This window comes from Seriola lalandi, unplaced genomic scaffold (assembly GCF_002814215.2).
Source record: "Seriola lalandi dorsalis isolate HSWRI2012SDOR001 ecotype SW California unplaced genomic scaffold, Sedor1 jcf7180002054065, whole genome shotgun sequence".
Lineage (NCBI taxonomy): Eukaryota > Metazoa > Chordata > Actinopteri > Carangiformes > Carangidae > Seriola > Seriola lalandi.
The window spans coordinates 147,760-161,096 of NW_019524618.1; the positions used below are offsets into that span (position 1 = coordinate 147,760).

Below are 13,337 nucleotides of genomic sequence, written 5' to 3' on the forward strand. Positions count from 1 at the left end.
CCCCCACCCCTCTTGCCTGTCTTTATTATTAGTGGCAGCTCGAGGCAGTGGACCGGAAAATTCCCATCGAGAAACAAACCCACATCTGCATATTACAGCCCTGTTTCACGTCTGCCATGAGCGAATAAATTAATACATGAATAACAATGAAAATCATCCATGAGTTGCCTCACTCGCTTTCTAAATGGCATTGTGTGCGTGTGTGTCTGTGTGTGTGTGCGTGTGTGTGTGTGTGTGTGTGTGTGTGTGTGTGTGTGTGTGTGTGTGTGTGTGTGTGTGTGTGTGTGTGTCAGGAGGAAGCTGTGGTTGTCTCTTTCGGCCGTTCTCACCGAGGAACTGGGCGTATTTGCATAAAACCTGAAAAGAACTGGCACACCCACACCTACACTACAGTGGGTTAAGATCACAAGTCAGCTGGCGACGAATGTTGGGACACAAACAAGTTGAAGGCTGATATAAAACATCTCCATCATTATGCGTGTTTTCCCGTTTTAAATTTGGGAGAACTTATTACTGCACTTATTAAAATGTACTTTAATCTATTATTTTTGTGTGTTGTGATTTTATTTTTCCTGTTGAAAAGGTGTTTCTTTATCCAGATTGAGGGTCTAAGCTAATTAGGGGTCATAATATTGTACAGGCTGGAAAACATCAGAGATAAATCAGCCAGTTTGGGGCTGTTTAACTAAACCTCACTTCAGTATTTGAATGAATTTTCTGTCATTTTAATTTTTCTTCTTCATTTGGCTTTTAAATGCTGTTCTATTTGAATCTTTTTGTCTGAGATGCCTCTGTGTTTGAGGTTCACAGGCTTCACTAAAGTCAGTTTACTCCCAACTATGATATGAATATGCATAAGACTTAGAAAATGGATGGAAAGGTGGTCGTGTTTACAGTTAAAGCATTTGGCTTCCCCACTGGATCTCTGTGTGTCCTCCTGCGCGTGTACGGTTGGTGTAAACATCTAGTTAAATACGTGTTTATCCTGGGATTTAACTGGAGTTGGGAACAAAGTGTGAGATGTGTGAGGATGTGATGGTGTGTGTTTTGCCTTTTGTGAGCGTGTTAGGGCGAAAAAAAAAAAAACAAACAAACAAAAAAGAAAAACCCTGCTGTCATCTACACCAATGAGATGTTTATTTTTGTGTTTGTTGGCGCATCATACGTGCCCTCCTCCCACTCTCACTCTCATCCCATTCCACCGAGTTTACATCTGTTTACAAAAGCTTGTCTACTTCAGTTTCGTGTACGACACGGCGAGGGTCTCTGGAGGTCCACCACACCGCGCACTAGCTAATGCTCCAACGCTGTCAGACTGCTTTGCCGCTGATTCCACTCATTCGATGTGATACAAGGGCTCTCGTGAGATTAGATCAAATTCAAAAAACAAAAAAAAACAAAAAAAACACACTAACATCCCAGTGCTGGCAGACTCAAAACTCAGTTACCCTCCACAGAGATGGCTCTGGCATCCCATAGTGTGTTGCTTCCGTTGGCAAGGCAGCGGATGTGAGGGATGGTAGGTATGTGTGAACTTTGGGAGCTGTGAGGCAGAGCAAACTTTCAGGGGCCATATATCATGTGTCCATTAGCAGACAGCCCAGGCTTGCTCTGTAAATGACAGTGTTTTTCAACGTCTGCTTCTCTCTCTCTCTCTCTCAGACATCATCTACTCTCTCTATTCAAGCCAGCCTCTCCATCTCCTTTCTAATCTTAACCCCTTCCCTCTGTCTCAGTCTTTTTGATGTGAATCTTCCCCCTCTCTTAGAAACCTCCATCTTCCTCATTCCTCTCCCTCATCTGCTTTATCACTCTCTCGCCACCTCCCCTTTACTCTTGTCCGTACCTTTTTTCCCTCTCTAACCTCTGTCCCGGCCTTGGAAACAGCTGGTAATAAGTCACTCTGCTGTAATTTTGCCCTTCTAGAGGCCTGTAATGACGGTGCTAAGAGGATGGCTAAGGTGCAGGTGAGATTGGGGTGGAGGTGAGGTTGGGGTGGGGGTCAGTTAAAGGGACTCTCCTCCTCCCACAAAGACAGGCTTTAATGTTCCAGAGGGGGAGGAGAGCCAGATAGGCTAAAAGAGAGAGAAAGAGAGAAAGAGAGAGAGAGAGAGAGAGAGAGAGAGAGAGAGAGAGAGAGAGAGAGAGAGAGAGAGAGGCTCTGTTTCTAAATGAAACTTTACATTATCTCTACTGATGATCAGTGAATGTTGGAGGAGCTTCTGTCCATATGACACCCCCCCACCCCACACACACACACACACACACACACACACAGAGTGAAAAACCCAATGAGTACAACTCTATTAGGAGCTTACGGAATAAAGAAGGGCGCGGTGATGCAGGGATCGAGGGTAGCAGTAACTTCTTGCTCGGTGACTGAATTGACAAAGCGCTGTTGAAACTGACTGATATTTTATGACATTTAACGAACTGGCAAATGGTTCAATTAATTTAGCAGATATGTCTGCAGCAGCCGTGGCGATGCGGGCTTGTGTATGAGACAGGCCAGATAAGGGCTGATAGTGAGATCTGCTTGGCCTTCTTTCCACAGACGGAGCCGGCCGACCTGTCAGAGCCCGGGTAAACACAGTCATCTGAGAGCTGCGCCCCCCTCTCCCCGTGGCCTTATGAGCGTCATTCCTCATGTTTCTTGCTCCACTGGGCCCTGTGTGTCGACCCCAGTACGCCTGCCGACCTTTTCCCAGAGTTTGAACTGCCGTCACACAGAGGGGCGCACCCCGGGGGCAAAGCGGAGAGCAGGGAGACAGGAGGACAGCGAGCAGGGGGCATCTGAGGTGGATGGGTGGGAACAAAGTGCAGGATTCCACAGCCACATCATATTTCAGGAGATTTACACACTTACCCAATGCCAGGAAAAGACAGATACTCAAATGCAATTATGTTAGTATTATTAACTCCGTCTGATATGAAATAGGTCATCACAAACTCCTATTTACCCTCACTGGCTTCTGGGTAATGCGTATTTTATGTGTTGTCATTTATTTAAAGAATTTCTTTTGTCATTATAGATACCACCATCTGTGATTTTTTTTTATGTATGCCCACGCTTCAAAATGACATCAAAGTGGAAGCAAGTGTTTCCTGTAATTAGACAGAGCCATCAACCAGCAGCTACTGCACACAGGCTTCCATAGCAGCTGATGAAAACATCAAATAGACCAACCAGAGAGAGGCAACACTCAGCAATTCACAAGGATCAGAAGAGACACGAAGATCACCGCATAAACACCAACGACGTGTATGTCCAAAGGCGTGAGGAGGGAGAGAAGTCATTTCACTCTGCTGGGGGCGAAAAAGAGGAAAATGGCAAGACGGCACAAAAATAAAACGCAGATGCGCAAATGCATACATGCAGAAAATCCTTGCCTTTAATCCAATTCCTCACGCTTTATTAAAACAGAGCCAGAGAGATGGAATCAGACAGGGACCATGATGAAGAGACTCACCATGAAGAGGAGGCTCACATTACACAAACATATACTAACACACACACACACACACAGCAACAAAATATGCACAAATCAAAGGAAAATGCGATATGGAGGACTGTGTAAAAAAAAGAAAAAAAAAGGAAATGCAAATTCTCTCCCTCTCTCTCTCTCTCTCCTCCTCTCATTTTCTGTCTCCAAGAAAACACATCCAAACATGACACATTTATGCCTCCTCACAAAGCTACGGGAGATTAACACAACAGCCACACACAGGCAAACAGCGTGCAGTCAGACTGTTAGATTTATAGACCCACAGGCAGCTCTGCTGGGTCATATCAGGCCAGGCCGCTGTCCACTCTCCAATCCCTTCTCCTATTTCTCTCTCCCCGCACCCTTTCATCATCATTTGATCATCTGCTCTGAAAAGGAAGCTGATTTACAGCACCGCACAATTCAGCCGTGTGTGCGTGCATGCGCATGTGGCATTTCTGTCAGGGGGGGGTGTCATGTTTGTTTTTGTTCAGTCTCTATATTTTGGTGTGTCTAGCTGCGAGTCCAACAATGGCAATTATAAAGGATTAAGGCCAGTCTCCCTCAGAGGACTGGACTCTCTGCTGCTCATTGGTGGGTCAGAGGAAGTCCGAGGTCTCCCAGCCTCACCACTGAGAACTGCAAGGAGAAAGGAAGTAGACGGGGTTTCACGCTCACATGCGCCAACACACAAGCGATCAGTGACGCTAAAGGCACATTAATGTGGCTGGAAGAGCTGCTGCTGTTCAGAGAGCGAGTGAAGATCACTGAGAGCTCAACACACTGCAACTTAAGAAAACTCATGCAAATACACAAACGCGCTGCAGATTCAGAAAACAACTCTCTCTCTCTCTCTCTCGTTATATAAGTCACACAACCCAGTCCCAACCAGGTTCATCACTTTTTAGTGTCCCCTGGAAACACTTCCGTTGTGTTGTGTGTGTTTGAAGCGCATGTTGTTGTCAAACCGATGAAGTTGTTTTCTGAATTTGTGTTTTTGCACGTGTTTTCTTAAGTTGCTGTGCGTTGAGCTCCAATTTACTCACCCTGACGGAGTAACAACCGGAGCTGCAGATGTTGGTTAACTCGAGTCACAAAAATGATGCCTCCAGACTTGACCTGACCTCCCACAGACTTCAAATAAATGTGATGCTTTGGAAACAAATGATGAGTAATGTGTTATTGTAAATGAGGTGACCACTGGTGACAGGTCAGTGTGTCCTTGAGCGATGTACTGAACTCCTGAACTCATTAACTTGTGTTACCTAAAAGTTTATTGAAGGTGTAGTGTAAACGTATGTCTCTCTGTGCAGATGTCTGGGTGCACTATAGCTTCACATCACACATGTGAAAGGTTTCACTGTGAGGGTGAAATCTCAAGCAGGACTGAGATAAGGAGAATAAGAAACAGCATCTGGATTCAATTTTCTCTTGTAACGTGAAGTTACACTGAAACTATGTCATCCATAAAGCACGTGGGCTTCCTATATTTTTTATAGGATTTTTATGCCAACAATAACATAATCTAACAAAATCTGATAATTATATTATCATTATTATTATTATAGCTGTGATCGGTGAGGAAATTATCAAAGTGACAGAAACACATTTGTGACAAACAATGACATATCAATATCTGTAAAATATCTATCCACCATCCGCTCTAGCTCTGGTTAAAAATCTCTGCTGTGGCATTGAAATATTGCGAGCCAGACACTGTTTTTCTTCTCGGACAGGATGAAGTATAGCCAACATTAGCAGGCACAAAAGAACTGCCACAAAAAACTACTTTAAGTCGTCCTTTTGTTGAGTTTATTTTCCTAAAGTGGCTTTATTCTATCTTCAGGGAATGTTTTTGTTTGAGTCTAGTTGATGGAAAAATAAATGTTGTCGTTCTTAATGTAAGTCATTACCACCTTAATTTTAAAATGATTGTATAACAAATAGAGTCAGCAGGCATTCACAGCGAATTTATAATATCACATATTGTGAAACATTACAAGATAAAAATGGGCATAAGCTGCATAAATTAGCACCCGAACGCACATTGTCACCCAAACATCTGGACGCCCTCTCTCCCCTCAGATCTGTCAGCACCAAGCTTCTCTACATATTATTCTCCATGATAACAGAGTGAAATAACTTAATCACTGACACATTCATCTTCTAGGAAGACTGACTGCGCCACATGTCCAACATCCACGCCACGAGGAACAAAGAGAGAAGAGGAAGAGGAGAGAGGGAGGGAGGAAGGGAGACAGGAGAGAGGGAGAGGGAGAGGGAGAGAGAGAGAGGGAGAGAGAGAAAAGAGCCTGGACCCACTGTCAGCTCAGTGAAGCAGAGAGGGAGGGAAACGCTTGTCGACATGGAGACGATTCGCTGGGAGAAACACACACAGACACACACACATTGATTGAAAGAGAAAAAAACGTCTCCGTTCTTTATTCATGGAATCCATAAACCTATAAACATCCATACCAGGCACACATGCCTTACTGTACATATGCGGGCTGACATAACCACAGATTCACCAGAGCACGCGTTCATGTCTCCACAGCACAAGCTACAGACTGTGCAGCATTTAAGAAGTCTAAAAATATCTGAGCCCGACATGCAGCATGCACACATGCGCACACACACACACACACACACACACACACACACACACACACACACACACACATAGAAGCTGTGGTGAAGCTGAGGACACAGCAGGGCTGGCTGCCTGGGGGAGTCAGCAGAAGGTGAGCAGAGATAAGGCTGTGTGATTGTGACTGCATGTCAGAGAGAATCTGCACACCACAACAGTTCAGCATGCCCAGCGCCGCTCACACACACACACTGCACCACACAACACATAAACACACACACACACACACACACACACACACACACACACACACACACACAAACTTTTCTATATGCGGTCTACATCACCTGCAGCAGTGTGGCAAAACAGGGAATTTAGACAACACGTGCTCTGAGCGTATGACTCGAGTTTCTGCTATATTACAGGATTTATGAGGTTTCCACGCTCGCTTGGTCCGCTCCATTGAGGCACCGTGACACACCAAGCCGACCTCAAAGTGCTGGTGATGACAAAGGCTGACTGATCAAACAGTTTGCATCGTCTCATGCCTTCTGTCAAAAGTCGCACTTGGACATACAGCGAAGACTGCAGCTGATGCAAAGAAACCAACAAAAACAAAGTAACTCATGCATTTTTCTGCCAATGTAAATTTAATGTAAATGTGTCTCAACATGTCTTCTAAAAAGCTGCAGGTCTGTCAGTCTGCACTCTTTTGTTTGTGGAATAAACAAAAAGGTGAAGAAAGAGGTGAGAATTAAGTGTTTGAGTTCCTACAGTACAAAACTCACCGACTAGCTGGACTAGAAACAGCCTGTCAGTCAGCTCCACCTCACCGGCCGCCTCTGCTGCTGATTGAACCTGCTGCATTGGGCTGATTAGAGCCAAGGCTTTAAATGCTGTGGACGGAGTGTGTGAATGGATGGATGGTAATTTTCATTTCTTATTAAAAAATGAATAAAAATAGTACAAAGAAAGACAATACCCTTTTGTGTGCATGCTATTCAGCGTGTCTGACTTTTATGTTCTTTTGTTCTGTTGTTTATCTGTTTGTTGTTGAGTTTATAGATGGCGAAAGGTAGGCTGTAAATATTATGGTATGGGAGGGAAGGAAGCAAGGAAGGAAGGAAGGAAGGAAGGAAGGAAGAAAGAAAGAAAGAAAGAAAGAAAGAAAGAAAGAAAGAAAGAAAGAAAGAAGTCAGGTAACACATGAGACATAGACGTATGTTTCTGGGTCTATCAGAATACAAGCTCTGTTTTGTGGGTGAGGACGTTCTCAGCAGAAAGCAGGGCCTAAGCACTTTGTGTGAAAATGCTAAAACCCAATTTCCAGCTCAGAGCATTAGGGGTTCTGATGTGCTGATCTCAGGCACTGGCCACACTGATGGAGATAAAGCTGAAGGCACTGTTTACTCTTGAAAGTTTTCTGTCGATTCTGACATTTTCAGAACAATTTCTGAAAAGTTTTGCTGCCCACATTGACAAAAGTGTTTAAATGTCCTCGTCTCTTTCCTGCTTTGCAAACAACAACATTTCTGCTTCAACAGAGCCATGTGTTGTCTTTGTTCCACTTTTTGTGCATCTGTTGTCAGATGACGCACAACAAAATAATGATTTGATTAACTGTCATAACTGCTGCATAACAAATGAATATTTCATACTCGTACTGACTTCTGACAAAAAAAAAAAAATGTCACTGACAAACCCGGCATTAAGTCATCACATGGAGAACCACAGGCACCAGCAGACAGCCGTGTTTGTCAGAAGTCACATAACGATCACGTGTCAGCACAAACAAAAAGCTCTGTTTTTTTCTAGTGAAACTCAGTGTCTTAATGTAAACAGAAGCTAAAACAGGAAGAAAAAGTATCTGCAGGAGCATGTAGCTTTAATTGGTCTGTGTTTCAACAGTACAGTGGAGATCTGACACCAGCAATATTTCAACCATCTCTTCATTGAGAGACCAATTCATCATTATCATTGGCTTTCCACTTCTGAGTGATAAAAACACGACCACACCGAACCTTAACACGAAATAAAGTTCTTCTCATCCTACACTGAGCTCACAGGATGATACTCAGATCACTCGACCATTAAAATCATCATTAAATCACCAAATTATGTATAACTGTATCTGTAACTTCATGCAACAGTTCCAGTAGCACTACATAGCTTTTACAAACAGCGGTTTAATCCAGTTTTATATGAACTTCAGCTGCTATAAAAGAACATTTTTAGAGATAAATTCTCCCATAAAAGTCTCCCATAAAAAAAAAAAAATCAACAAAAAAAAAAATCACTGGTGTAAGAGAAGTTGGTTTTCAAGTGCTCTGGTCAAGGATACATAGACTTGACACATTTACTCCCCGAGCCGTATTGGAATTGAAACTGTTGAGCAAGCCTTCTTCCTTGAGCGCCAGTCCACTGGTACCTTAGAAATATCTTCTCAGGGCTCGACATTGAACCATACAGATCTATCACTGGGATGACATTATTCCACTTCCTTTGAAAAATATCATATCCTGATGTGAGAAAACGCCTGTTTCAAACCGTGCTGGTTGAAGCTCTTTTACAATCAAACACACAAACACACACACACACACACACACACACACACACACACACACGCAGATGCAAATGGAAAAAAAACCCAAAAACATACATGCATCTGAACACGTGATCTACGAAGCCCTGCTGGCTGTTGACAGTGTGCATGTCTGGAGGGCAGATGTAAGCCATGTGATTGGTTCGTTCAGACAGACATCTTCCCGCTCAGGAAGCTGCTGTGCTGAGACGTGATCGCCATGTCTCTCAGTGTCGAGAACAAACTAGGCAGCCACACACAACTGTGACCCCTCAGTCCTCAGACGACCTGTCGCTACAGAGATCCACTCACATGACACCTGAACTGGGTTTCTAAAAAGTGTTTTTCATTTCTACATGCTCATTTTTTCCAGGGGTGTGTGAGCGTATTGGCTGCCTGCGCGCTTTTCTTGTGTGTTTTGGGTGTTTTCTTTAGTGTGCATCCTGTTGGCAAGACTGAGGGACGAGTAAAAGGAAACACCAGGAGTGTGAACAAGTCAAACTTAACGGAGACACTGATTCCTCTGCAGTCGAGTCCTAATCGAGGCTGTGACTAGAATGACAAAATGTCCAACTTCACTCCAGCATCTCTCCCAGAAGCACAGCCATCAAACACAACCAGCACTTAATTAGCTTCTCACTTTCTGACTTCATTCAGCTCTGCTCCACTTGCGTGCGTGTGTGCGTGCATGTGTGCGTGCATGTGTGCGTGCGTGCGGTGTGGGTTTGTGTGCGTCTGTGTGTATCTTCAGCCCAAGGCTCCGTCTGAACACATTTCAGCAAATAGAATCCAATTTGTTTAACTTCTGTTGAATACAAGTAGGGGGAATTGGCACACGGAGGCTGGTGACAGTGTGCTGTGAACAGTGTGTGGGATTCTGTTAATCTGCATGGCCCTATTGTGCGAGGCGGTCTTACAAAATCCAGCAGCACAGCAGTTTATCCAATGTTCTGCTTTCATATCTAATTTTGCAACAATAAACAAACAAACCGATGGTCAGTCGAGCAGCACTTGAGGCCTACCTGTGTTGCTTGGCATCTTGCCATTGCTGATCTGCTTGAGTCTCTTCTGGTGGGATTTGCCGTTGTAGTGAATCTGGGCCTGAGCGGCTGAGTTGAGTTGGATGTTGCAGACCTCACACAATGTGTAGCTCCGCTGCTTCCTCTCCCTTTTGGGTCTGTAGAGTGCAGAGGGCATGACGCCCCCTTGTGACTGCTCGTCTGGTACCGCGCCATCATCCTGGGTTTCGCAGCAAGGCTCCACGTCCATCTGAGCTCCCAGCGCGGCGCCGAACCCCCTCCTGTCCAGCTCGGTGCTGGGCAGAGCTGATGGGCTGAACGGACGTTTCATACCTGCGGTAGAGGACAAAAGACAGCACAGTGAACAGGAGGAAAAGACGCCAGGGGTTGACTTCACAGCTCAGGGGTCAGACCACATCATGCTCTAAAGTTTTTTCAGAGTGAACGTCAGATGCTTCCTTCCCTTTCCAAAGCATCCCAGCTGTAGCATGTGCAACGCCTTAGCCTCATGGCGTTAAAGTGAGGCCGTGTGTCACATCTCCCGTGGATGGAGGTATCATTTTCCCCACCCTGCCCGGACCAGACTCACCCAGCATACAAAGCCACCCTGGTAAAACCTGATAGCCACAGGGGCACACACAGGCAAAAATACCCATGATTCCCAAAGCTTTGTAGAAGAGTGTGTGGAATCCGACCCCTCTCCTGTCTGTTGTAAGCCACGCTTGTCAGCACCCTCCAAACACAGTGACACCTGCACTGCTAACACACACGCACGGGAAGACATCGTCGTCAGGAGACAATAAAATGACAAACTGGGCACGACGAACTGCAGACATGATCACACTGTACAAAGCTCAGTCCAAGCGGTGGTGGTGGTGGTGGTCCTGGGGAGTGGTGACGCACCACTTGGGGGAGACAGAGTGCTGCAGTGTGGCTCTCTGAGGACCAGCGAGGCCCCCTCTGTCATGCTGCTTGATGACTCCATGCCCGCTTGCTGTCTGTGCAGCCCTGCAAGCCAAAATGCTGCAACGGCTGTGCTGCCTCTGTGGAGGACTGCATCAGACAGACAAACAGGAAAACAACTGGGAGTGTATGGCTTATGAAACAGCTCTGATGATGTTTGCAGACATTTAAGTTCAAATTAGAACGGCTGAATTACGCATACAGCTAAATAAAACATGCAAGTGTATGAGAGCTGAAGCTGGGAGACGTCTTCTCTCGGTTACGTTTGCACAAATGGCTGTAAAGACCTGGCGGGTGGATATGTGGGGGGTTAACAGGAGAACAGGACAGTAATGTCGAAAGAGACAAACAAGCAAACACACTCCTGTCAGTAAAGGCTGCTGCTCGAACACCTCAGTTTTTCCAGGCAGAGCTGTGCGGTCAGAGGAGAAGCCTTCCCAGGAGAGAGCGTCACAGAGAGGAGCTGTTTGTTTCGTATGCAGCTACTGTCTCTATAAATAAATGAAAAGGTAGGTCTACAGCTCTGTGAAGGATTGAGACATCACCATTGGAAAAAAGTCCCTGAAATACACACAGCTGTGCATTTCTGCTGCTGGATTATTGCCTCGAGTTATTTATGTAAACATAAATTTATGAAACCGCTCAGACACACACACACCCACACACACACACCCCCACATACACTTGTACACAGAGTAAAGTGGAGTCTATGATGCATACATACCTACATGCATGAAAAAACTCACACAAACACAAATGTGGGCACACACACTCACACACACACACAGTGCTTGAAAACACATTAGGGCAAGCAGCCTCTCTGAAAGCTGCTATTCATGTTGCCAATCTGGGAGCACTCAAGAGGCTCCATCAGATGTTTTCTCAAAAGCTTTGAGCAACGCTGCTCTCTGGCACCCAATGAAAAAAATCTCTGTGGTCCTCAACCACGCAACCTCCTCACACTCCTGCCAAACTACTCAGCTAGGCACCCGGAATTAGCATGGTTGTAAAAACAAAAACCCTCATAATGGAGACCTACAGAACATGACACACAGAGCGTATCACATCCCCTCTGTCCTCCATCACTACGTCACATCAAGAGTCAGCAGAACATAAAACCATCTGATCATAAAAAAGCAGCTCCAGTGTCTAACATGCAAAGGTGAGTCTCGACCTCAGGCTTGTCGTTTTGTGAAATAGTTTAGCCTCCTGCAGAGGTGGCGTAAGCATGACTGTTACCATGGTGACCAGGCTGGCACAGATGTGACAAAATCTTCTCATTTAAAAAAAAAAAAAGAAAAAGAAAAAAGAAAAAACAGAACATTTAGCTTGAATGATAACTGATTTTCTTTTTTTGCAATTTGCAATTTGCATTTTGCAGTAAATAAAGCTGACCCCAGACCCTCAGTGGATACGTATGAAGCGTGACACTGAAACTGGGCAGAGTGCAGAGAGGAAAGTATTTTTGCCTGCTACACTATCTGCATTTTGAATGCGCATCGCTTTGTTACCGAGCAAAACGAGCACTCTTTCAGATTTCCATGAAAATATTTTTCGTAACTAAATTATTTAAAATGTCAGATGAGTAAATAAATAAATAAATGTGCAATTTTTGCATTAAGTCTGGTAGAATTTGGATTTCACAGAAGAAACAAAAAGATTCCTCACTTTCTTAAATAGCCTGATAACTTATTTTCTCAATCAGATTTTTACCATGAGTGGTGGAGTCCAGCTGAGCTTATTTCAGATTTGAGATTTCTGATTTTCCCTTTTGTTCATCTGTTGTTTTCCAACTGGTTTGAAGAATCTGCTGACAGTCAAATCAAACCACATTCAAACGGAGCTAATAAAGCAGATTAGCTGAGATTTTGAGTCTTAATTTAATCGCTGAAAGATGTTTCTGTAACTTTGACTGTTTCTTGTTGCGTCGTGAATATTTAATGTTCATAAATTCTTACGATTTGAGGCAGTTTTCAGGGGCTTTGAAGGGTTACACAAATACACTACTTAATCAAAAATCAAAAGACCTTTGTGCAAATGGTGCAGCAGTGCTGTTGTACTTCACTTACCCCTGGAGGGAACAAACAAGCTACTCTTATGTAGCTATGAATACACCTGCTGAATGGAGGCTAACCAGGACCAGAAGACTTTTAAAGCTTTCACCTGTACGCATGTGAGTGTGTTTGTAGTGAAGGGGCCTGCGGGGTTGTTGAAGACTCTTTCAGCCCCCGGTAGAAACTGTGTGAGACAAGAGCCCATGCTGCGCCTGCACACAGAGATCTGTGGGGCTGACACAGGACAAGAGATTGTCAGGGGGTAACCCTGGGGGAGGAGAGGGAGGGGAGGCGCCTCTGCCAGCCTTGCCATGTCCACTGTTTCCGCTGTCTGATGTGCTCCCCCCACGCCCACACCGCACACCCTCCTCCCTTGGCACATGGGAACCATCAATCACTGCTGTGATCTTGCTGAAAGACCCGAGCTCACCCAGCATAGCAGCTCAGCAATAAAAACTCTATTTATGATCTTGTGTCTGCTGCTCACTGATCCTGAAATACTATAGCACTTTCCCCAGCTCAAACCAGCTTTAACCACCAGCCCACCTCGGAGAGAACCCCCCCCACACACACACACACATACACGCACATACATACACCCCACCCATCCGCTGTGGTTGCCACAGTTTGGGCATGGCGGGGGGT

General features: G+C 44.9%; 1 protein-coding gene across 2 annotated transcripts in view; it reads right to left on the reverse strand.

Annotated features, from left to right (window-relative positions):
• znf385c (zinc finger protein 385C) overlaps positions 1-13,337 on the reverse strand; it is a 130,393-nt gene that overhangs the window by 73,663 nt on the left and 43,393 nt on the right. For both annotated transcript variants that reach the window (XM_023403195.2, XM_023403194.2), the window contains exon 2: positions 9,679-10,008. In XM_023403195.2, coding sequence (XP_023258963.1) covers positions 9,679-10,006 — 328 coding nt within the window. In that variant the 5' untranslated portion in view covers positions 10,007-10,008. The remainder of the gene's footprint in view (positions 1-9,678; positions 10,009-13,337) is intronic.